The sequence below is a fragment of the Nyctereutes procyonoides genome, unplaced genomic scaffold, assembly GCF_905146905.1.
Source record: "Nyctereutes procyonoides isolate TBG_1078 unplaced genomic scaffold, NYPRO_anot_genome, whole genome shotgun sequence".
NCBI classification, from domain to species: domain Eukaryota; kingdom Metazoa; phylum Chordata; class Mammalia; order Carnivora; family Canidae; genus Nyctereutes; species Nyctereutes procyonoides.
The window spans coordinates 61,164,144-61,189,855 of record NW_026575043.1 but is presented as its reverse complement, the minus strand read 5'-3'; the positions used below and the strand labels follow the sequence as shown (position 1 = coordinate 61,189,855).

The following is a 25,712-nucleotide window of genomic DNA, read 5'->3' as shown; positions in this document are numbered from 1 at the left end:
GGGGGCATAATTAAATCCACAGGACGCCTCTCTACCCTCTGCAGAGAACTTCGAGGGATCCTCGCCACGTTTGATGTGCAACACGGCAGAGCAGAAAGGGTGGATGTTGCCATTGTGGGGAAATAGGCCCGGAGGACTTTCACTCAAACCCTCCCACCTCCTGATGGCCAAGCCCCTTTACGTGAGCTCCCAGGAGACCCTGAGCTGGGCCCGTTGGCACTGTCGTCACTGGTAAACATACCACCCCCCATGGCCACTGCATAGTTTTGCGTGTCCTCAAGAACTGCACACTGTTCCAGGCATCTTTGCCTGTCCTGGTGTATTTACTCCTCCTGACACCCCGGGGGAGGCAGGTACCCTGATTCTCCCCACCTCACAGGGTCAGGAACGGAGCTGCAGGAGGGGAGCCCACTGCCCAGGAATGCACAGGTGTGGGCAGGTGTGGCCCTTGGGAGGGGAGGCCACCATGTCCCTAACCCCAATCTCTCTACAAATGCCATGAACCGACTTCGAAGAAGCAAGTGCAAGCATTATACCTTTCAGGGAAGCAGCTGAAAAACCAAGCTTCATGGAGCTACAGCTCACGCAGCATACAACTCTCAGGTCACAGACAGCCCATCCCGACATCTGGTTCCAGACATTTCCATCACCCAAAAAGAGACCCCAGGTCCCTTAGCTGTCCCCTCCAACCTCCCCTCCTCCTAGTCCTGTCTCCGAGGACTCGCCTCTGCAGGGCACGTCCCGCAGGAAGGATCACACAGCATGAGGGTCCTGACCGGCTTCTCTCACGGGCCGTCACAGTTCCCAGGGTCATCCATGTGGTAGCGCATGTTAGCACCACACTTCTTTTCATGCCAGTAGCCTCCCTCTGCCTGTTGGACGGAACACATTTTGTGCACCCATTTGCCAGCCAACGGACATCTGGGTGGTGATCTGACCCCTCTGGGTGCTGCTGGGTGACACTGAAGCACAAGTTCTTTTTTTTTTTTTTTTTTAGAGATTTTATTTATTTATTCACGAGGGACACAAAGAGAGGCAGAGACACAGGCAGAGGGAGAAGCAGGCTTCATGCAGGGAGGCTGACGTGGGACTCGATCCCAGGACCCTGGGATCATGCCCTGAGCCAAAGGCAGACGCTCAACCACCGAGCCACCCAGGCGTCCCTGAAACAACAGTTCTATGGGGGACAAATGTTTGCATTTGCATCTGGCAGTAAGGGTGCAAAGCTCTTCCTCAGGACCAGGTGACCTCCCACACTCTTCCCTGGGATCAAGAGTTTTAACTCCTCTGTGCTGAGGGAGTGAGCCTGACCCGGAGGACTTGTGCATCCCCTTCCTCCTGGAACCGTTTCCTGGATACTGGGCAGCCCACTTCTCTGGCATCTGGGCAGAGGAAGGTTATTTTGGGGGGCCATTTCATAAAGACACCGCAACGGTAGGCTTGGCTGTGCCCTGGGGCCAAGGGTGGTGGGTGCCCATGCCCATCCCGGGGCACCCCGTCCTCTGCACCGATGGGCACGCAGGCGGCAGCTCCCTATTTCTTCCGTGAATGCAGCTTCTTGTGACTCAGAACGCCGTGTCCCAAGCCCAAACGTTCCTAGACGGTGTGTCATTAATTACAGTGTCCGCCTCGGGCTGCCTTTCCAGCTGCATCTCTAACGAGCGACCCCTCCTCGCTGACCCTTGGTCGGCACAGGCGTTCTTTGTTGGAGCCTGCGTCCCTTCCGAGTTTGGAAGCACAGATCAATGGGGTGTTGTGAGGCTCCCTCGTCTCACTTCCCATCTCAGGGGAACAGGAAAGGGTCCTTGTATGTGATGTGCGCAGGCTGCTCCTGGCACAGACCCCACCCCATGGCCAACAAGGGCCCCCTTTGATGTGTGGGCAGGATGGCCCTGACTTCAAGCATTAGCTAACTTATGCGGCTGGGCCTATTTCAAGATAGCCTCGCTTCCGTACAGCACCCAGGGGGAGCCCCTCAAACCTGAATGAGATCATGTCCCTGCTCTGCTCAGACCTCCTCCCGCCGCCCATCTTCTTCAGAGTGAAAGGCAGAGTCCCTGGGACATGTGGGGACCTTGGGGCCTCCCTGCCTTCGTCTTCTCCCTCCCTCCCATCCACATGCCTTCCAGCCACCATGGCCTCTGCTGTGCCTTGAATGTGACCACGTCCTCGCATGCACTGTCCCTTCTGCCCGGAATGCTCTTTCCCCAGACACCCGCACGGCTCCCTCCTCGTCCTGCCAGGGTCTTCGTTCAAATGCAGCCTCCCCGCCTCCACACCCTGCGGGGCTCCGCAGTGCTGTGATCAGAAGGGAGTCTGCCTCCCTGAATCGGCCTCCACGGGCCCAGCTGTGTGGGTTTTCATCGTGGAAACAGCTGTGCCAAGCACATCAGTTACTGACGTTAACAGGACTCGTTCCCGAGCTACTGTCGCCCCGCGTCCCTGCCAGCAGTCACCCCGGGAGAACCAGACTCATGACAGTACACCATTTAACAGATCAATCCTCAAACAGTAGCTGAGCAAATTTCCCTCCCTCCCTGAGGATGCGTGCTAACAGCTCTGCGGGCTGGCAGTAACAGACCAGTAATTCTGGGTTCTGCTGCTGCAGGGAAGCCCACCTCCCACCTCATTTACTCCTGATTCACTGGAGGGGCACATGGGGACGTAGGCATCCAACTTCGCTTATCCATCAATTTACTTCCAATACAAGATGGAGATTCTATTCCAAAACGCTCATTTGAAACAAGAAAACAATTCAATTTAAGAAGGCATGCGTCTCCGGAAGGTCCAGCACTGCAACCGAGTTATTAAGGGGGACCGTCCCTTGGGACGGCATGTGGAATATGTGGCATCAACTTCCTCGAGAAAGGCCACATTTTCACAATGTAGCCAAGAAAGGAAGCAAATGAGAAGTACGTGCTTTATTTCTCCAAAGTTGGAGGGTCTGTTTTCAATATGTTTGCATCACGTATGCTACTGCCCTGGAACACGGCTGTCCTGCCCCAGCAACATTATGGAGGAGGCAGACGTGGCCAGCGGTCCCCGTGTTCCCTCTGCCCCCGTGACCCTCTCTCTTACCAGAAGCACATGCACAGCATGTACATCCACACCTGGAGCTTCTTGCTTTCCTGAGCTCCCGGGGAGAACATGTGCCCCAGATCTCTTGCAGCCAATGCAACATGAGTGCAAGTGATGTGTGTCCCTTCTGGGTTGAAACAGGTAAGAGCCATCATGCTAGCTCTCTGCTTTCTCTCCCTGGTGGGGCAAGGTAGCGTGGCAGGGTGGTATGTGCCAAACCCCCGAGTCACCAGATGGAGGAGAGCCCAGGCCGACCCCACCAGGCTTTAGGGGGGTACGACAGGTAAACTCAGGCGTGTTGAATCACTCCAGTGCTCATCTGCTGGGGGAGGAAGTGGGACATCTGCTGACAGGTCATCCAGAGAAGCCAGGAGTGCCATGCACCTGGGCAGGAGACAGCTCTCCAGCAAACACACCCACATTTGCGCTGACAGACCGAACTGCCAGGGGCTTTGGATTTTCAGAAGGAACTCTAGGACAGGAAATGCTTAGCTCAGAGGCATGAGTCACCAATGCTGCACTCCTGAACCCAACAGCTGTGCCCAGTCAGGGACGAGAACCTTGCAGGTGAGCCTTCCTGGTGCTCAGCAAAATCATATAGAGAGTGCTCGGCACATGGGGCCTTGGGGTTGTGAGCTCAGGGGTGAACTCTGGATCAGTCAAGCAGAAAGGGGAATTTGTCAGAAGCATCTTGGTCTGCACAGCGGGTGGTCAATCTTGGGAACAGGGCAGCACCGTGACCGAATCCGGGCGGCAGGGGCTGTTCCACGTTTTGTCAGGGAAGTGCTGATGAACGGATGCCCCTCGTTGTTGTTTGCTGTCCTTGTGTCAAGCAGGTTGAGGAGAGGAACCCAGCTGGCCCGCGTCAGGTGGTCCGTCCTCACAGGCAGTGGCCAGGCAGGATCCTCAGCTACAGGGCTGCTGGCACCTGCATGGACGGTGGCCCGGGAACTGCCCACCTCGTTTCCCCGGCTTTCCCCAAGGGTCACAGGTGCTGGCAGGCCCAGGCGTCCAGTCTATCCGCAGGCTGCAAAGTCCAGAATGCTCCTGCATCTCTGTGCCCAATTCATTCTACCATAGCTGTTGGCACACGGCCCCGGTCCCCCCCACCCCACTGCCTGCCCAAATCTGCCACAACCCACGAGTCCCACTTGGCTGTAAGTACGGACTGACAGCCCAGCATCTGCAGGTAAATCCCGGATGGCACTACCCCTAGTGGCAGGCCCTGGCAACACACAGAGGCCCGGCAAGTGCCCACAGTTCATGGGTTCCCCAATTTTGCAAACATACAGGCCACAGCACGCAGACCTGGCTCCCAGTGGAATGGCGAGTACTCCCCTCAACCTGCTGATTGCTCCAGGGCCCTTTTGAGGTGAAATATACACACTGTAAAATCTAACCATTTTTATCCGTAAGGTTTGATGAATTTTAGATGCTCCACCTAGTGAAGAACCAGTGCCACAAACCAGTGCTAGCACCTTGCCGCCAGCCTGAGGTTCCTGTGCGCCGTGTGCAATTAACCTCTGGTCCCACAACTGGCCCCAGGCAAACACTGATTGGTTTTCTCTCCCTACGCTTTTGCCTTTTCTAGAAATTACACACACACACACACACACACACACTCTCCTACATTATGTAGTATTTTGATACTCACCAGCTCTTTGGTACACCAATACTTTCCCTCTTTCTGCCACCAGAGTTCTAGTGTCTGGCTACCCTTCCACTGAGCCCCACTTGGACTAGCCGAGGGGTATTTAGGTCGATTCCAGTTTCTGCAATCACAAATACTGTTGTGTCATGACACCTGCCTCCCTGTCTCCTGTGAACAGGTGCTTTCATGTCTCCAGATACCCAGGAGTAGAAGCGTGGGCTTTACAGCAAGCAGACTTTGAGCCACTGAGCTGTCTTCCAACAGCTGTTTGTCATGTTGCACCCCTGCCTTGTGCAATCGCACTACTTCCCATTTCTCTGCATCCACGCCAGCACCACGTATCCTCCTTCTTCTCTGTTGCGGCCACTCTCCTGAGCTCAAGGCACAATTTCATTCTGCTTTAGAGCACATTTACCACTGACTGATAATATGGAGTATTTGAATTCTCCTAACACTTCACATTAAAAAGAATTACTCTGGTTAAGTCTAGACTCAAATTCATCTAACCATTGCTCCAACATTATCATAGTTAATCTTTATGGGAACAGGATGTGGAAAAAAAACCGGTAATAGGAAGGCAAGGAGGCATGTTGGCCCACGGCAGAAAAAAAAAAAAAAAAAAAGAAGGAAAGAAAGAAAGATCCGAAGAAAATGAGAATGGTAATTAGGAGCAGCTCAATGATGCAAACATAAATCACGTTTTATATGGCCAATCATTTAAATTCATTACCAACATATGTGTGTGTGTGTGTGTATGTATTTCACAATGCACTATCTCAAATTTCCTTGTAAAAATGGGATTTCACAAAGATACGTGCCACTTGTCTGTACCAGCAGAGTCAGTGTCTGAATAATGAGATTTTTAGGGCATTGCATGCAGGCTCGGCGGCTGGGCGTGTGTGCACCGCAGCTGCTGGGTGGGTGGTCTCTCTGCCCTGGGTGAGTGCACTCCACACTGAGGTTTCATTACCTCCTCCTTAATTGTTAACGAGTGTGTCTGCTCAGGAGTCTGGGAGAGTCCCAGGGAACGTGAGGCCCACATCAAAAGGGTACACCCAGACAGCTGCAGCCAAGAGGCTCCCTGGCTGCCCCGGGCAGATCTCTCAGACGAATGCAAACCTTTTGCAAATGAGTGGAGAAATTTTCCAGTGTCCTCGGCTGCGGCCCAGCTTTGCATATTTGATTTAGAGAAGCATCAGTGGTAATCTGGTCGTCAAATCCCTGTCCCATGTGGAGTTCCTGACATATTGGACAAATACGAGCCCAGGGAGGAAAGAGGATCTTGCCTCTTTCTTTCAAGTGAGTAAGGACAAGAGAATTAGTCTGTCTTCTCCAAGGCTTTTCTGGCAAATTCAAACAAGGAGCCTGCTCCAAGGGTCAGTGAGAGCTGATCAGGATTCTAAGGACAGAAGTGGCCTTCGGAGGTGGGGTGCCTGCTGCTCCCTGGGTGTGATGTGCTCTCTGGAACCCCTCCTGGGTCTCTGCCCAGCGGTCCAGGTGGAGCCGTGGGGAGGTTAACAGCACAAGCCACCTGCTTCCAACCCACCTCTGCCACTTACTGGCTGGGTGTCCTTGGAAAATTACTTAACCTTTCTGTGCTTCAGCTTCTTTCTCTTTAAAAAGGGGGAAATTCTAGTTTCCCTCGGCTACCTTGTCTTGGTTTCCTGGGGCTGCTGTAACAGATCCTCACACGCTGGGGTCTTTCAAAACCAGCAAATATCCTGTCACGGTTCGGGGTGCCAGAAGTCCGACATCTAGGTATCCATGGGGCCGTGCTCCTCCAGCGGCCTTCAGGGAGGACGGGCCTACCTCCTTCAGGGTCCAGGGGTGGCTGCGTCCCTGGCACTTCTTGGCTTGCGGGGCCGCACCAAATCTCTTCCTCCATCTCACATGGGCTGCTTCTCTATGTATCTGTGTGCTTTCTCCTTTTTTTGACATCTGATGAGGACACGCTCATGGATTTAGGACCATCCTCATCCACCAGGAGCTCATTTGTCCCTTTTACCTTCATCACATAGGCAAAGACCCTAGCATACCAGGGATGCTCCAAGAATATGTCTGGGGCTTTTAGTTAACTATTACTCCAGGCCCTGCTGGTGTGGATAAGCAAGTAGATGATGGGCGACGTGTTCGTGTGGACACATCGGCACAAGCAAAGCTCTGGGGGCTGGGGCTGGACATGGCGGGGGGACCCAGCATGTCACCCAGGCTGGTGCTGGGGTGTGGGAGTGAGGATGCTGGTGCCAGCATGGTCCCCGGGGTTAGGACACAGTTCGTCTCTAGGGTCCGCATTCCCATGAGGGATGGTTTCAAGCCTCCCCCAGAGAGCCTTCTGTGTGTTTCTTTTCACCCCTTCAGCCTGATCTCGAAGAGGTGAAGTCTTTGCAGTAGTTGAACTAGGCTATAACACTCTTTAAAATGCATAATCTTTCTTTAAATATGCACTCCAATGATGTCACTGGATCATGCATTTTAAGTGCAGAAGCCATACGGCATGTGAACTGTATCTCAAAAAGCTGGGATTTCGACCACTTCTGCCACCACAAAAGAAACCTAGTGTCCGCTAGCTGTCGCCTCCTCATGCCTCACAACCCTGGGCAGCCACAGAGTCTCTGTGGAACTACCTACTCTGGCATTTCAGTGGAATTATAGAATATGTGGTCTTTTGTGACTGGCTCCTTTTGGTGAGCATCATGCTCTCAAGGGCCGCCTGTGGTGGAGCAGGTGTCAGCACCTCGGTCCTCTGTGCTGCCGAATGACTGCAGTGCTCTTGGCTGACAGGTGCAATTACCAAGCAGGAGTCAGAGATTCAAATGGCTAAGTACTGCCTACGTGCCAAGCACTGTGCAGATTGCACGCATTTTTTCAACTAAAATGCTGACAGAGGTTGGGCAGGCATAACAAGTGGACAAAACAGAAGTGGTGGAAAATATTACAAACCCGTTCATGCTAACCCAAAGACTCATTGATGGCTGGTTTCCAAGAACGGGGGCCATGGATTCCAAATCTTATTCTTTTGCAAGAAGTCAGAAATCCAGATTTATTTGTGTGAAAAATCTCCCAATTACTATATACAGACAACAAACAAAATTCATCTTCAGGCCAGATTCAGACAAAAGACCTCTTCCAGTTAATAATCTCTGCTCACAGACTAACACAATGGTCTCAAAAGAACTGCAGGGAACCATACACACTCTATTTGTAACCCCAAAGTTGATTTGGGAGGAAGAATGACAACTCATCCTGGTTTGCCCAGACTATCCCAGTTCTTTCTAAAAGTCCTATATCCTGGGAACCTCCTCCATCCCAGGGAAACTGGAATGGCTGGCCACCAAATAAGAAGGCCATAGCCTATGCTTGTGAGGTGGCCATGTCTGAGATATTGTGGTTGGCTGCTCACCTTTGGGAACTGCTCTACTCTTTATGGGCACAAGGAAGAAAGGAAAGAAGTTAATTTATTTAATTTATTCACACAACCATTTATATCAAAGAACCATTCTCTTTCTCCAACTTCCTCATTCAGTGGATCTGACTTTCAGCTGTTCTCAAAAATGATCTCATCACTATTACCATGGCCATTGCCACTAATGTAGTCACTACCACTACCACAATGGACATCACCATCATCACCATCACTACGCCCATCAACATCATCCTCACCCCCATCAACACCACCCTCACCATCATCATCACCATCATCATCACCATCAATATCATCATCATCATCACCACCATCACGACCATCACCATCATCATCACCATTACCATCACTACCATCACCATCACAACCATCACCATCACCACCATAACCATCACAACCATCATCAGCACCTTCATCATCATTCACTTGCTCCTCTGCACGTGTTCACATAAATATTTTCCACTCTCAAGTGTGGTGGTAAAGACGAGAACAGTGGAGTTGGATTTGCACCACTTCCAAGCTGTGCAGCCACCAGCATGGTAGCTGTGTCTCCAGGTCTCAGTTCCTTACCCGTAAAATGTAGATAATATCAGTTCAGTCTGTGCCCAGTAAATGTTAATTATTATTCTCATGAAAATTAACCTCAGTGTGATTCAGCAGATTTTAACGTCACACATTCGCCAAACCAGGGCAACTCTAATTTCTGGAGGTTCTTCCTAGGTTTTGCCTCTGACTTTCCCCGATGAGGCTCCCCAGGGTGACACAACCACATTTTCAGGCAGGTCCTAGTGATGGCTGCCTCTAAGGAGGGCTGATGCTGAAAACACAAAATAAGATCAAATATGGGAAAGCATTTTATAAACCGTAGAGTGCTGAGCAAGTGTCAGGGAAGGGGACTGAGACTCATTGTTTAAGCTTCCACTGCTCCCAGAATCAAGAAAGGCATCTAGGCCAGTGCTTTGCCCCAATCTCTTTGCAGAACTCAGCACAAAACAGCCAGAGTCCGGTGTCTCAAGCAGAACTGGAAGCTCCTGGAGGTTCTGCAGAAAATGAAGGCCCTCTCGTGTTTCCTGTGGTGTTCCTCCACAGGAAACTCATTATATAAATAATCTCAAATAAAAGCAGTCCCAACATTGCGAGTGACATTTTGGCTTGCTGACTAAGAAAGTCCCAGAGTCCCTCCCTAGATGCAGAAGCCTGAAGAGAAATCAGATCACGGAAAGGCAAATATTCACAGTCAACATGGCTAAGCCCGGTCTCTGGAATTTCCACTCTGCCGGTGGTGGGATCCACCTGGGGTGTGTGCATCACGGGAGGCCCCGTTCTGTTTGCTGTGTTTCTTAGAAGCAGGTGGGGAGAAGCACAAGGGGTTGAGAAAGAGGCAGCAAGAATGATTTAGGAAAAGTTGCAAGTATATATATATATATATATATATATATATATATATATATACACATATATTTAAATATCTTATTTATTTACTTGACAGAGAGAGAAGCTGACCCCCACCAAGCAGGGAGCTGGATGCAAGGCTTGATCCCAGGACCCTGGGATCATGACCTGAGCTGAAAACAGATGTTCAACTGCCTGAGCCACCCAGGTGCCCCCTGCCACTGAGGTCTAAGTATATATACAAAATAATTGCAATCAGGGTTTCGGAGAGATATCTGCTCTCCCACGCCCACGGCAGCCTTATTCATAACGGCCAAGCCCTGCAAACCACCCAAGTGTCCGTCAACAGATAAACGGGTAAAGACACGTGAGTGTATACAGTGGAAGAGTACTCCTCCTTACAAAAGGAAGGAAACGCTGCCGTTTGTGACAACACAGATGAATCTGGAGGACACGATGGTCAGTGAAGTAAGCCCGTCACAGAAGGACAAATACTGCATGATCGCACTTCTAGCCAAAGTCTGACGCAGTCACCCTCACAGGAACTGAGAGTAGGACGGTGGCTGCCGGGGGCCGGGGGAGGAGGGGACAAGCGCTGTTCACGGGGTAGGGGCTTTCGGCCACGCAGGACGAATGCCTTCCATAGAGGTGCCGCACAGCACACGGCCCACGTGGGTTAGGAGGGCTGATCTTATGGTAAGTACTCCTAAGGACCAAGAAAACCTAAACCCCAAACTCAGACACAAGGAAGTTTTGGGAGGTGATGGAGATGTGCATTACCTTGACTGTGGAGGTGCTTTCCTGAGTGTGTGCATGTGTTCCAACTCGTGAAATTTTATACATTACACAGGCGCTGGTTTTTTTCTTTGTACATAATCTCTGCCTCAATAAAGCTATTATTTTTTAAAAGGCAGATGAAAGGGATGCTGAGCATCCCAAGGGCATAGTAGAAGCAAGAGACCTTGACTCCCCTGGATGAGTGGGAGGACAGAGCTGAGATGGGTAAGGTCAGCGAGGGGGTGGGTTGTGTGGGGGTGTCGGGCGGTGGCTGGATCCTCGTGTTGGGGCTCCGTGGATGTGCAATATACAGGATTTTGTACTCTCATCCTCCTCTTTGGACACTGCCACAATGTCTGGGCAAAGGAGGAAAAAAAAAAAAAACTCCCACTCCGGGCAGGATTTGGGGCAAGAAGGTGGCAGGGAGGGATTGTGTGCTGTGTCAGGGGCACCCGCTTGGTCAGCCACAGCTGCTCATATGCTCCTTCCAGATTCAGAAGTGGAACTACAAGTTGCCAAGGGCTGTTACAAAGCTCTGCTGCAACCAGGAGAGGCTCTCAGCTCCTAGCAGTCTGCTTTTAGTTATGGAGATCCGTTTCAGGGGTTCATGTTACCTGGTAGTAGGTGGCCCCTTAAAGGGAAAACAGAAACTCGTATGTGTGTTCAGAAAGCAAAAGAAACACTTTTCAATAAAATAAATGAATGTGCTGATTTTGACCTTTTTAGACTCCATGGCAAAATCCAGACGGAGGTAAAAAAAAAAAAAAACTCATTTCATCTAGCTGTTCTTGTATTAATTTGTAAAGCAAAATACTAAGATTAATTCTCATTCAAATCTGCACCCACCTAAGGTTCTTGAAAATGAAATTCCATTAACAATTCTCTTTCATTTTTTACTTTCAAGAATTTTCAGTATGCAGGGACTCTGGCTCTGGCGATTTCTGTAGTGGCACTCAGCAGGGATTCTGTGAGCATTCCGGAAACTTTAAATTTTTCCTTCCATCATGGGACACAATGCAGTATCTCACAAAGTTTGTTTTTTAGAATCTCTTAATAGCATGCAAGCATGTATCTGAGATGATACATTCGGAAGTGGATTTTAAGTCTGATTACAGTGAGTGGTTTAAAGTACTTGCTCTGAGAAACTGGACCATGTTTGTAGGTGATACACACACCGACACCAGCCCAGCATTTATTAGCAAGCTTGGAGACTGTGGCTACAACCACTCGACAGTAGTAGTTGGAAGAGGAATTATATACTGCTCGTATACTTGTTTTCTAATAAACCCTGCCTTTTGGAGGCCCCTTCAGAACAAAAAGAAGTAAAGGGAACACCATGAATCTCAAGCCACTAATGACAGTCACTTTGGACTCTGGTAAAAACAAAACAAAACAAAACAAAACAAAACAAAACAAAACCAGAAATCAAAGTCCTTGGTTTGGTGCTGAAACCCAAAATGAGAGGACAGGAAAACTAACAAAAAAAAAAAATTTTGAATATTAGGTAGATGGCATCTCTTTCCCTATATATAACTGAGGAGAATGGGTTTTACTTGGTCTGCTGATAAGTTCAGTCCGGGTTGTCTGGTACAGTTGGACAGGCTTTGCACTGCACAAGGGCTCCACATTCAGACTGCAGATATAGTGAATCTTCTGGTAGAGGGAAGTCAAGTGCCTTATGGAAGGGCACCTCTTTCTAATATGCATAAAGACACTACATGGGCCAGTGGTCTGGACCTTCCCCCAGGACATCATGAATCATGAGGAAGCGGCATGGAGATATTTTCAGAGCTGTTTCCTAAGAGTAGACAGGTTTCTAAACCCAGTCTCATGTCTTTACTTTTTCAGTTTCATTACTGAAGGGCATGTTGATTCATGCAGCGTGTAAGCAGGAACCTTGATTATTTTGTTCACGCCTGAAATTCAAAGTCCAGAACGCCGATCTGGCACATTACAGACATCCGGTGAATGTTTGTTCTGAGGACAAATAGGTCATCCTGTACCTGAAGCCACTACTACAGTCAGCTTGACATCTGTCCTTCACTGCTTTCCCATCACCTTGGGAATATGTCATTAATCACCAATTTTTGAGCAGAGAAGATAACACGAAGGAGGGAATAATGAGTCTGCCTTGAAGAGGATTCTAGGTGGAAAGTTAGTAAGTGAGTGAATTAAATCCCCCTCACAGTTAACTCACACGTTTGTGAAGAACTGTCTGGCTAGGGGACTAGATTTCTGGGTGAGAATCTGAGACACGGCACCCCCACCCCTCGCCCAGACACATGTTCAGCCCTCCTTCCCGGCCCAGGAGTCCTCAGACATGCTGGTCTCAGCATCCTTTTATAGCCTTGAAAATTATTTGGAACCCTCAGATCTTGCCTACATGCATCATACCTATTGATATTTATTGCATATTAGAAATTAAAATCTTGGAGAAGCTTTGGAAAGCCAAGATCACAGAGCACACGTCCCACCAGGTGTTAGGACAAGGCCACCATCCTGTGCCTCTGTGCCCCAGTGAGAGACAGGCGGTGAACAAGGCAGTCACCCCCAGGCAGTTCGGGGAGTCAGTCTCCACACTGGCCCCTGGAATCCTTGCCTCCCGGCAGGCGTGCCCTGGCTAGTCTTCCACAACGCATCAGAAATGGTCGCGTAGCCAACATAACACAGCAGAATCCATGTGTGACGCCTGAGGCTGTCACACAGGGTGTCACAGCTTCGGCCGGGATCCCTGGTGGCGGGGGGACGGAGGGGACAGCCAGCCCACAGGCTGTGAGGCCACCCAGGCAGGGCTGCGGGCGTGCGCCACCAGGAGGCAGACCCCAGCCCTTCAACATCTGGCTGCGACCTCATGAGACTCCAGAAGGGCTGCTCCTGGATTCCTGCCCTTTATTGCTATTTGAAGCCACCACCTCTTGAGGGTAAATTGTCAAACATCAATAGACGATAAAGGGTCTCAGGGACCCCAGGGGTTCCCATGTCACCTCTGATAATTACTGCCCAAGGGCGTGCAGAGTTTAAGGAGGGGTGCTCCATACACGCGTGCGTGCAGATGGGCTGGACTGGGTGACCAGCAGCACGCACCACGGCTGGATGCTGTGCACACGCCCCGAGGAGCATCCCTCGGGCGCCCTCTCGGAGGCCGGGTGCTCTCCTTACTCTGTCATCTGCTCATTTCCATAGCCTCGGGTCTTGTGTTCACCCAGGAATTAAGGACACAGTCCCACCAGATGTGTCGGGGCATTATTTCACATAATATTAATGAACTTGGAATAGGGACCTAAAAAGAACATTAATAAAGTCTGTTTGGATTAACAAACAACAGGAATTTGTTCCTGCGTAGTCAACAAGGCATTTTACTATGAATGTGGAACAGAAGCTAATTAATTAATGCTACTGTTACTCCTGCTATCGTAAATAATAATGACCAATGTTGAGGTAGCATTTAATATGCATCAAGCATTCTCCTAAGGGCTTTGTATATATTTGCTGATTTTATTTTAAAGTAGGCTCCATGCCCAGTACTTTCCTCATGCCCCCTCCGGTTCTTTGTGGCTTCTTTTGAACCCGGCCTCCTTCTGGGGTGCACATGCCATGTCTGGCCAATCATAATCAGTGTGGTTGTCTCAGGCATAGGGTGTCAACACAAGTTAGACCCAGGTAAAGCCTGAGACTTTTGCTGGAACTCCTGGAGGAAAGGCAGACTTTCTCCTAAGAATGCTAAATTGCTTGGGTGCCAGCCTGTATCGATCTTTGGGAAACCCTGCCTGAGAAAGAAGTCTGCAGACAGAAAACCAGAGCTAAGGAAGAGAGACAAATGACCAGAAGTGTGGATGGAGCACCTGGATCCAACTGTGCCTGAAGCCATGTGGACGATCTAATGAACTCTCCATTTGGAGTGAAGTCAGTTGAATTCGGTTCTTGCCACCTGCTCCATAATTGTGCTGATAAAATACAAGGAATTAAAAGACCTTCCATTACCCTTTTTTTTTTTAACTTCAACATATGAGATCAAAGACAGGGATGACACTGAAGAATGGACAGATGAATAATGATGGGAAAAGCCTGGCTCACAGCAGAGCTGGTACAGGACCTGGACCGATGGGGACATTTCCCACTTAGCCACCTCATTGCCGTCACTACGACACTATCCAGTCCACTAATGTGGCACTTAGCCACGTGTGGCTATTTGCCTCAGTTAATTAAGATTAGGTGAAGTTAAAAAGTGAATTCCTCGGTTGCTCTAGCCAATTTTAAGTGCTCAGTGAGCTCATGTAGCTAGTGACCTGCGGAACATTGCAGAGACAGAACATTGTTATAGAAAGTGCCACTGCCTTCCAGAAGCTGGGGACGCAGCAAGAGGAGCCAGAGGGGTAATGGATGGTGGACAGGACAACAGATAACACACATCACATCTCGTCTGGCAGCAACGGGGGCTTGCAGAAGGAAAACCGCGCGGGGAAATGGGGCTGGTCTGCAGGAGGGCCTCCCGGAGGAGGTGGCTTTGAGCAGAGATTAAGAAGGCAGCCGTTCTTCATCCTGGATGGGCGCCTGAATCACCCGCAGAGTGTAGAAACAGGCGCCTGACTCCAATGATGCTGATGTAATTAATGCGGGGCGGGTGTGGCTAGAGGCTCCCCGCGCCCATCGCACCCTCCAGCCCAGGGGATGCTGACAGGTGGTCCGGGCAGCGGTGTGGTCACCAGGCTGGGTGACGGAGGGGCTGGGGTTCCTTCTCCCCCCAGGTTGGGTGTAAAGAGCTGAGGGTCCCCTGAGGGGTTGAGTGATGGAGACACTGGGGTGAAGACTTACTCTCCATGGCAGCAATGTTTGGCCTGTTTGGGGCCACGAGCCCCTCTCACTGGCAGGTGAGGTCTAAGAAGCCCGCTCAGAAGAACATTTTTAAGTGAACACAATAACACACAGAGACTTACAGCGGAAAGGAACCTCAGATCTAGCAACCCAGGTCCTTCTGCAACTGGCACTAGGTAACACGATCTAGTGTCGAGTGTAAAAAACAAGCACAATTTCTAATTAGCGAAGAGTATGAACAGGATTACAAGACGTCTGTGTCAACTGTCCCTCAGTGAAAGCCTGCAGAGCTTTTTGGGCTGCTGCTGCCGCCCGGGGGCTTGTGATCCGTGTCCACCCGGAGGGACCAGTGAGGTTCAGGCCGATGTTCAGGACACGGAAGCGCAGTTGGCCCCAGATAGGTTCCTCCACCTGCCTGCATCTCTGGGGCTCCCTAGGGGACTGAGTCCCCCTGAGGGGACACTGGGTTTTCTGTAGGTCATCACTCCCCCGCCTGATGTCTCACAGTCCAGCAGGCGGGCAGGTGCGCAGCGCTCAGGAAGCAGTGGCCGGGGGCTGTGCTCTCCCAGAGCATGGGGTCTGGTTCTCGGTGGGCAGCAGACCCACCTCTCTGGGTGAGCACCTCCTGCCCCTGCCTCCAGCCGTGATGACACTAACAGGCCGGGGGACGCGCGCGCGCGCGCGTGTGTGTGTGTGACCATTTCCGTAGTAACCACCATGTTACGAACGGAGGCCCAGAGAGGTCCAGTCACTCATCCAGGGTCACACAGCCACTTAGAGGCAGTGCTAGGATGCACACCAGCGTACTTGGTCCCGATTCCTATTCTATTCTGGACACAGAGAAGACACTGAAGATGCCACGGCACGGGGCATGGTGGGAAGGGAGAGGCCAGTGCACAGAGGGCCTGTGGTCAGCTGGCGCTGTGGGGTGGGCTCCTGTCCTGGGTCCCTTTCCCGGATGTGGCTCCTGCTGACCAAGGGTAGAGAGGAAGTGCCGCCTGCCATGCCGTCTGCTAATGTTCGTCATCATCATGATAGAGGGTTTTTCTAATTTTTCCATTTCTTTCTTGCTTCTATAATCCCATCTCTATGTCTTATCACCAGTGAAGTCATAAAATCTTTTCTTAAAGGATTTTTACATTCATTTTAGAGAGAGAGAGTGAGTGTGAGCAGGGGCAGAGGCAGAGGGAGAGAGAGAATCTCGAGCATATTCCCCTCTGCGTGCACAGCCTGACATGGGGCTTGATCTCACAACCCCAAGATCATGACTTGAACTGAAATCAAGAGTTGGACAGTTGGGGCACCTGGGTGGCTTGGTGGTTGAGTGTCTGCCTTCCGCTCAGGTCATGATCCCGGGGTCCTGGGATCAAGTCCCACATCAGGCTCCCCGCAGGGAGCCTGCTTCTCCCTCTGCCCATGTCTCTGCCTCTGTCTGTGTCTCTCATGAATAAATAAATAAAATCTTAAAAAAAAAAAGAGTCGACCCTCAACCGACTGAGCCACCCAGATGCCCCTGAAGTTCTATAATCTTTAATATTAGAATACATGTTTTACTCTCCAAATAAAATAAGTAAATTAATGGGAGATATAAACTGGGGACAAGGCTCGAGCATCCCTCCACCCCACCCCTTGCTTTACTGCTGGGGAAACCCGGTTCAGCTACTGGCGGCAGCAGTGTGAACACCATCGCTGACCACAGTCTGGGCATCACCCTTTGCAGCAGGTGGTGGGCAAGGGATCACTCATCAGCTAATTAACTGGTAACCCCGAAAACATTCCTACCCAGTCAAAGCAGCTTCAGATGAGTCACAGACTTGCTTATTAGACATAGACCTGTGCCAGTCAGTTGGAGGGAGGCGTATTTCTAAATTGAATTCCCGGGTAAATCTCCAGCTGCGACAAGAAAATACTTATTCTGCCCATATAGTTATTTTTCAACCCAGCAAACATTTTTCAATTGCCCGAGAGCATTGAAGCCGTCCTCAAAGCATTCTCAGGGGAGGCACCATGTACAATTTCCAAGTAGGAAAAGGAGCATAAAATATCAGGGTAGGATGTTTCTTGAAAACAATAAAACATTATTTTTCTATCGTCTCTTTAAGAATAAATATTCTCCAATCCCCGTCAAAGGGATGTCTCTCCCTTCTTTGATATGTCTGCTGTTGCCTTCTCGAACCCAGATGATATTGGCAACATGCTTCCCCACGGACCCTAAAGCAGAGCGAAGCCGTTCATCACTTGCAGATTGACAGGTGGATCCAAGAGCATCCCTGCCATGCCTCCCACCTGTTCGTGCCCGTTCAGTCCCTGCATCTGGTTCTCCGAACTTAGCAGGGAAGGGATGTCGACAAATGGTCAGAGGATGCTGTTGGATAGAAAAATTCCAACCATGGGGTTCAGAGACCCCAACAGATCCCCTCACCTGTATCTTCCATGTTAATTTTCTATGAAGAGAGGATGAAAGTGGTCAGGACCACTTCCTGATCATGTCTGCTTTTGAGGGTGACCATACTGTGTTTCCTGGAGAGAACTAGAAGGCACATGGAGCCTGCATCCCTTGGGGCCTCGCTGCAAACAGGATCTCTCCTCAAAGGAGTGGGTTAGAGGGTGTGTAATGAAGGGAGGGCACGGCCATGGGCAGGAGCAAAGGAAGGAGCCAAGGATTGTGCAGCTGGGAGCTCTGAGGAGCCCCGGTCCCCGGGCAGGGGGAGGCAGCCAGTCCCCAGAGCCCCGAAGGAGGAGACAGGAGCCACAGGCAGAGAAGACCATGCCTCTGGAGGACTTGCAGCAAGACAGGGAGGGATGAGGGGGTGTGGAAGGAGGTTAGGACGGCAACATAGCTTTTCGGGGTCATCATTCAAGCCACAACAGGAGCCTCTGTCTCTCTTGGCTCTGGCCAGTCACCTCCGGTCCTCCCGCTGGCTGAACCCCAGTAGATGTCAGAGGCCCAGGGAGACTGGAGGCTGCCGTTCATGGAGGCCAGCCCCTGGGGCCCAGAGCTGAGCAGAGCAGGGGGACAGACCACTGCCAACACCCGCCCCCGCCCGCCCCCACGCCATCCTTGCCTGCCGCACACTGGCCCGGGGCTCCCTGCACTTCTCAAACCTTAACGAATCTCCGGGACGCCCCGGAGAGGTGAGGATTAAGATCATCATTCTGCAGATGTGAGAACACGTAGCAATCTCTGCTTTAAAGAGCCCTGGCGACAGCCACTTTATTTTAAATTTGATTTTATGCGGAGAGACATGGACACGTTCTAGAAATTTCGAAAGCTTTGTATAAGGAAGAAAAACCCTGCAAGTTCCCACCATGTTTCAGGGGTCAAGGAGAATGACTTCATTTTTAGTTTGCAAAGGCAAAAAAAAAAAAAAAAAGGTAATTGTCTGAAACTCTTTAAAAACCAGGGTGAATCTCGCCACCTCCCAGGAAACTCAATCTGGAACTCAGTCCGTCAGTCCTGGAGCAGAGGGCGTCTCCTTACACCTGCCCAAATTAGAGGTTCCTGCCTTCTCCAGGCTACGCATAAGATTTAGTTAGTTTTTTTTTTTTTTAAACATGGAGACATGACTGGAACTAGAAACACTTCTGTTCCACCCCCAGCCCTGCATCGCATGTCTTCACAGCAGCATCTTATTGTTACCCCGTCCTATCCTGTGAAGTATCTACATGTCTGCTGCCCTCTGGCACCCCCAGAGTGCCGGCACTCCCAGAGTATATGTAACCCTGGAGTGTATGTACCCCAGAGTGCATGCACCCCAAGAGTCAGAGTTGTCAGTTTGCTGTTGGTTTCCCCGGGGCAACCACAGTGAACATCCACAATGGCCTGCACGTTGTGAGGGTGCAGTGTGACCTTGAATGTCTTCTGCTGCCCCTTTATTCTTGAAAAGAGACCACTACCCCTGGACACTTCACCAGTGCACAGAAACTGCCTCCTGGAAGTCTGTGTCAGGCCTCTACTCATGAGTTTTCAACTTGTGATGTGACTATTCCTTCCTTAGGTGAAAGAACCGAATCTCAAAACTTCCTTGGCTTCCAATGCTCCCTCATGTGGTGGTCTGCGCTGCCCTGGGTGCTCTCATGCAGACCCCTCTCTCTGCACATCCCCCACCCTGCCTGACTCTGGGCTTAAAGTACGTGCTGTGTGTGCAGAGGCAGCTGTAGGGACTGGAGGGACGGGGTGCATAAGGCTATAGAGCTGAGATGGGGGCTTCCCTGCCTCCCAGCAACCAGAGGGCCCTTTGCCAAGAAAGCATGAAAGTGGGGGGGGGGCGGTGTGCAAATGCTGGTTTTCTGAATCAGTGCTCTCCACACAGAGCAGTGCCAAGGGTCAGCATGGCTCAGAGACTCCCATCTCGATGGCTCAGTTTGCAGGAGAGCTGAGACCCTTCCTGGTCCCATTTCATTCATTCCATGGGAGCTGGAGCCTGCCACTGAGGGGGACCCAAGGTCACGGAGGAGTCTGGATTCCTGGCTTTCTCACCTGGACTGAGGAAGGCATTTGAAAAGGCCTGGCTTGAAGGTGAGCACTTCCCCAACGAGGCAGATTTCCCATCTTGCAATCCTCTGTTTTACCTTTCTGACATTTGGATTTCTTTAGAAATGAGCGTCAGTTGGGGGTAATTGACTTAACTTTTTCCATGACTTGACCACTCGACTCACTGGCTGCCAGCAGGTGACATACAGATTTGCTTCTTGTTTACTTTTTTTTTTTTAACTTCTCGTCTCCTATTCAAGCTTCAGTTCTATTTGCTAGTTGCTTCCAATAAAAGTTTACATCCTGGCTGCCTAAAACTGTACTAAAATTTATTCTAGAAAAAAAAAAAACTTTGAAAAAACTAAAACAGAGAAGAGAAGCTCCTCCAAACGGCCTCACTTACTGTGTGCCTGTCATCATAGCTCCAAACATCCCACACTGCTCTGCGCAGTTGAGATCAAACCGTACCTTGCAGGGGATGCAAAATGAGGACATCACACAAGCACCTGAATGCAGCCCAGCGGTATTCAGCCATGTGAGCCCGTCAAAGATCATTTGGATGAAGCCAGTTTGAATTCGCTTACAGTTACTTGCAAACAAATGGATTCTGAGTATGACATAAGTAGTCACTCCATTTTACCTTAAAAGCATTACAAAAACAATCACTGCAAGTAATTACATCTTGCTTCAAAGACGGCCTTCTTGTGGCCCCTTGAAAAGTATGGCGAGATGAGATCTCCTCTCCTTACCATGATTTCACTTTTCACAGTACCTGAAAGCCTTATCTTTTTAAACTAGGTAGGATAGGTCAAAGTTTCACATCCTAGGCCTGCTCACTTTTGCCCTAAGGGGTCAGACAGAAAGTATTTTAGGGTTTGCCAACCAAGCGGCAAAACTGAGCTTATTAAAAAGCTGCTTATACAATCATTTAAACTGTAGCTATTTGGAAATACAGAAACCATTCCCTGCTTGGCACAGGGCATGAAGACAGGCGGCAGACTGAACCTGGCCCCACGGTTATAGATGGTTGACGCCTCCTCTCGGATGTGTGAAGTCAAGAGGAATCATTCTTCAACCTCAGAGTTTTAGTGGCTCCTGGCAGTAGATGACGCCTTCTGGGGTGAGGATGTGCTGTTGGCGCCTGTCCACCCCCTCTCTTTTGGTGGCAGCCACAGCTTCCCACCGAGCACCACGCCCACCAGCTCTCAGCCTCTACACCTGCTCCTGGGGGCAAGTTCCTCAGGCCCCACGGATCTGAGCGTCACAGCTTTTGGCTTCAGTGATTGGCTTCAGGCTGGTCACATGACCTGAGCCAAGCCAATCAGTTCTTTTTTTAAAAAAAATTTATTTATTTATGATAGAGAGAGAGAGAGAGAGAGAGAGAGAGAGGCAGAGACACAGGCAGAGGGAGAAGCAGGCTCCATGCACCAGGAGCCCGACGTGGGATTCGATCCCGGGTCTCCAGGATCGCGCCCTGGGCCAAAGGCAGGCGCCAAACTGCTGCGCCCCCCAGGGATCCCCAAGCCAATCAGTTCTAATCAGATCCAGTCCCGGAGACTGGCCTGAGTGTCGGCAGCAAGGCTTTCCCTCTTGTCCTGCTGGACACGATGCTATGCTCAGAGCAGCTCTGGGGGCACAGCCACCTGCAGAGTGAGTCTAGCAGGGGGAACACACAGATGAAAGCATCACCTTCCTTGATGACATCATTTGCTGCATTGGATCCTTGGCACCCCATGGATGGTCTGCAGACCAGCAGCACTGGCATAACTCAGGACCTTTAAAAAACACCCAGCCCAGACTTCCTGAATGAGAATCTGCATGTAGGAAAAATCTCCAGCTGATTTCAACACACATTAGCTTGAGAACGCTTTTCTAGATGTTTTAGTTACATGAACCACGTTTGAGTCGGGCTGGGTTGGATGAGTCATCTGTATAACTCAAAGATCTCTGACTTATCTATTTCCTGGAATCCATAATGTAATTTTGCCAAGTGACACTCTCACTTACAAGCTCTTACCAGGCAGGCTGATAACAGTAATAAGAGAGTAATGGCGTTTTAAGTCCCAAAGGGAGCTTTGATGCTACTCTGTCTCTAACTCTGGCTGCACCATGGAATTGCCCACCAGTGCCTGCCTCCCAGCCCTCGGGATCCTCACTTAATCTGTCAGGGTGGGGCCCAAACAACAATAATTCCTAAAGACTCCTAGGTGATGCACATGTACAGCCAGGGGTGAGACATACCTATTTCAGTTCCTCTGTAGAAGAGATTGGTACACTTTTTCCAGAAAGGGCTGTCAGTACATACTTTAGGGGTGGTACACCACTCAGCACCTGCTACAAAAACTCAGGTCTTCCTGTGTTGAGCGAAAGTGGCCATGGACCATTCAGACATGGATGGATGTGGCTGTGTTCCTGTAAAATTTGACTTAGAAACACAAGCAGAGGCTGAGTTTGGTCCTGAGGCTGTATGTGGCGGAGTCCTGTTCACAGAGTGGCTTCATTATTTGGACAAGGCATTTCAACTCCTTGCATGCCAGGTATCAGGAGGGGCTGTGTGTCCATCTGCTGCCTGGTGTCCACTCTTGTGTCTTCTAACAAAACAACCCTGAAAGCTCTTTGGTTTCTCTCATGGTTTGTGCAGCTGACCCATATCTTGGTTTGCATTTTCCCAGAAGGATTCCATTGCAAGTAGTTTATTGTGAAGTGCAGACAACATCAGTCCTGCTGCATAGATGGGAAGGACAGCTTTGGACTGAGAAAGAAATCTCAGGCAAAAATGTGCTGGTGCTTGAGGTGGAAGGTGAGGCAAGGCAAGGTGAGGCAAGGGCAGAAAATCCACAGAGTCTGTTCCAACATGTGTAACATCCCTGCTATGGGCAATGCTTCAGGTAGACGGTACGATCCCATAGGAGTCGTCATGACTGTGAGACTTTGTTGGAGTTTCTGGAAATGAGCCACGTGCTCTTCCTGGGCTCCAGGCTTGAACCATTTGGCAAGAGTATTAGCAGCCATGCTGCCATCATGAGTCAATGCAGAGGGAAGCCAAGAGGCAGAATAAAATAGTCCTAGAGACAGAGCTGAGTCCAGATCAGGTGGACGTGACGTGAGGCCTGGATGGATCCTCGACTCTGAGCCACACAAGCCAGTAGATTCTTGTTGTACTTAAGCCAACTGGGTGGCAGTTTGTCAGCATGGAACCTAAAGAATCCTAATTGATGTATTTCCCAGCTTGGTATCGACGAAGCATGCTTATGCCAAAGCTGAGCAGAAATTAGGTTTACAACCTCCATGCCAGGCTCCATGTGAAGGAGGGAGGATTCTGGCAAAAACCGTTGTAGCTGAACTTCCAAGTGCTCTCCACGCGCCTCTGAAACGCCATCCTCTCTGACCTCCCGGCAGGGTGTCTCCCTGTGGGGCGGAGTCAAGCGCGGGCATGGCTCTGGAGAATGGTCCTGGCATGGCAGGAGCAGGTGCGTGACCACAGAGCAAAACTGCAGTGTGGCTTCTCACCATGCTCTCTTCCGTGCTCATTCCCAGCGGCCAGGAGGTCGAACCAGAAGTCACGGCTGAGTTTGTGTGTGCTATATTCATGCTGTGTTCTGTGTGGGTCCAGGCCATGTTGACTTGCCACGTGGGGAGCTAGACTGTGGTGTTCACCCAGCCCTCCCCCTGCACCCTCTGGAGACCTGACGAGGCCACAAGACTCCTTATGACCAACAGCATCATATGGAAGAGTCACACGTCATTTCCAGGCCATTGCTTAGAAAAGCATGTGACTCTCCAACCACCCCTTCCTCGGTGATGGATACCATGAGGACCATGTGTTCCTGATGTTGTGCTACAAGATGGTGAGGGGCCTGTCCATTGAGGCCCCTGAGACCCCACACGAAGCAGAGCCCCTAAATACTTCAGCCATGGTTGTGTTACCCACCCGAGCTTGTGGGGCTGTGTGCTGTGGCAGCCAGCCCTGCCTAGCTTATCTGACCAATATACAGAGTGACCTAACATTTCCTTAAAAATGGAACAGAGGACAGGATGCCTGCGTAGCTCAGTGGTTGAGCGTCTGCCTTTTGCTCAGGGCAGGATCCCAGAGTTCCGGGATCGAGTCCCACATCGGGATCCCCAGAGGGAGCCTGCTTCTCCCTCTGCCTGTGTCTGTGCCTCTCTCTGTGTGTCTCTCACAGATAAATAAATAAATAAATAAATAAATAAATAAATAAATAAATAAATAAATACACCTTTTTTAAAAAAAGGAACAGGAGAATAAAAAGAAGTGGCATAACCAGAGAAGTCAATGATAAATCGGGTGCAGTGAGAGCGAGTGTCGTGAGGCTAGCAGGGAAGTAACCGAGGCTGAGAAATGTGGCACGCATCCCGGGACAGATAGAGGGAAGGCCACGGGGTGCAGGGGTGGCTGCACATCTTACCGTGGCTAGAGGAACGATGCCAGCCAGGTCCTTCTGGCTGATGAAGATCTCGGACACGGCGGTGTCGGTGGTCGCTCTCCGTGGATATTCCACCTGCCAGGCGATGGGCTGAGTCCCCGAGAGGCTACTGAAGCTGGCTATTTCGAAGTTCATCTGCATGACCTCACTGAACAGGCTGCTGCTTCTGGAAAAGGAGCAAAGGAGCAAAGAGCATCGCTTTAGGCTGACTTCATTCCGTGGAAGGGCCCTCCTCTCCTGCCCGCCCCCCTCACAACGGTACCTAGAGTCTAAGGAGGAAACAAACGCCTTTTGGGGGCAGCACAGACCGGGGCACCACCTGTGAGTTAGGGACAGAGCAGGACCCACAGCAGGAGGATCTGGGCAGAGCCTGAAGCAGACACATTAACGGGGCGTCTGTGCTGCTCCTCAGACCACAGGAGCCCGCTGGCTCCACCCCCGCAGTGTGAGCCCGGGGGACCTAGCAACCAAGTTGGGCACATTTTGGGCTCCGTTTCTTGGGTATGCCAGAGGCTGCAGGCAGCTCATCAACCACCTTTAACCCACCTTAGCATTTCCCACAGTTCTAGAAGCACAAAAGGGACCAGGGACTCCCCTGCAGCAAGGTGCAAGCCTGCAGCGGGTCAGACCCCTCCTTGGGGATGCAGACTGGGAAGCTGGTGAGGATGTGGCAGCTCCAGGGGACCTGGCTGCTCTGTGGCAGCAGTAGGGGCAGTTCGGGCTCAGGCCCTGGGGTCGCTAAGCCAGGCAGACAGGACCACCATTTCTGTGCAGCCCCACAGAGCAGGTGGGTTTCCTGCCTCTTTCCTCCCCACTGCCTTGTCCCTGGCTCATGTCGCTGGCTCTCCTGGAGGTGGTGTGACCTGCCCTGCATCCTTCCGCTTCCAGGGAGGGGCTCATTAGATACAGGGACTCTCTGGTCCCCAAAGAAGCAGTTCGATCCATACCCTAAATCCGAGGTGACCCCCCACTATGTGTATTCGGAGCAAGCTTGCCTCAGCAATTGGGATGCTTTGGGAACTAAGATCCACGCTTCTCGTTTTTCAGACAATGATATTAAGGCCCAGAAATGGGGCGGCTTGCTCACGACCACACAGTCAGGCTGAAGGAAGCATATTTGGGGGTTGCCCCCCCTGTGTTCTCCACGGCTTTCTTCCCCGTGGCAGCTGGAGGCCAAGTGTGGAATCACAGGACACTGAGCCACAGTCTCCCATGCAGGGGTCAGCAAACTGCCACCCAAGGGCTGAATCCAGTCTGTGGCCCGTTTTCATGAATTGTTTTGTGGAAACACGACTCATGTGTGCATGTTTCCAGCTGTCTCTGCTGCTTTCGTGTGCCAAGAGCGGGGTTGAGCAATGCTGTTAGGTAGTGGGTAGCTGGTGGAACCTAACCTATGTGTTATCTACACTTTTATGGAAAAAGTTTGCCAGCACTTGTTTTAGGAGGTCAGGGTAGGGGAACTTGGAGAGCTTTCTGGAGCTGCTGAACTGATAAAATTGTCACTGGTGGAAATAAGAAGGAAGGGCTTCCCAGGCATGCAGTGTGGTCTGGAGGGTGGGCAGGAGTCTGGGGAGCTGGGAAGCCAGGGGTGGGGCCTGTTTGCTGGGCATCGCTGTAAGTGCAGGGGGTATAGCTTGTCCCAGCATCTCCCACTGCCATCAG

At 50.8% G+C, this 25,712-nt stretch overlaps 1 protein-coding gene across 1 annotated transcript in view; it reads right to left on the bottom strand.

Moving 5' to 3' along the window:
• Positions 1-25,712, bottom strand: part of TMEM132C (transmembrane protein 132C) — a 306,364-nt gene that overhangs the window by 38,073 nt on the left and 242,579 nt on the right. Inside the window, exon 4 of the mRNA XM_055323344.1 lies at positions 24,033-24,216. Coding sequence (XP_055179319.1) covers positions 24,033-24,216 — 184 coding nt within the window. The remainder of the gene's footprint in view (positions 1-24,032; positions 24,217-25,712) is intronic.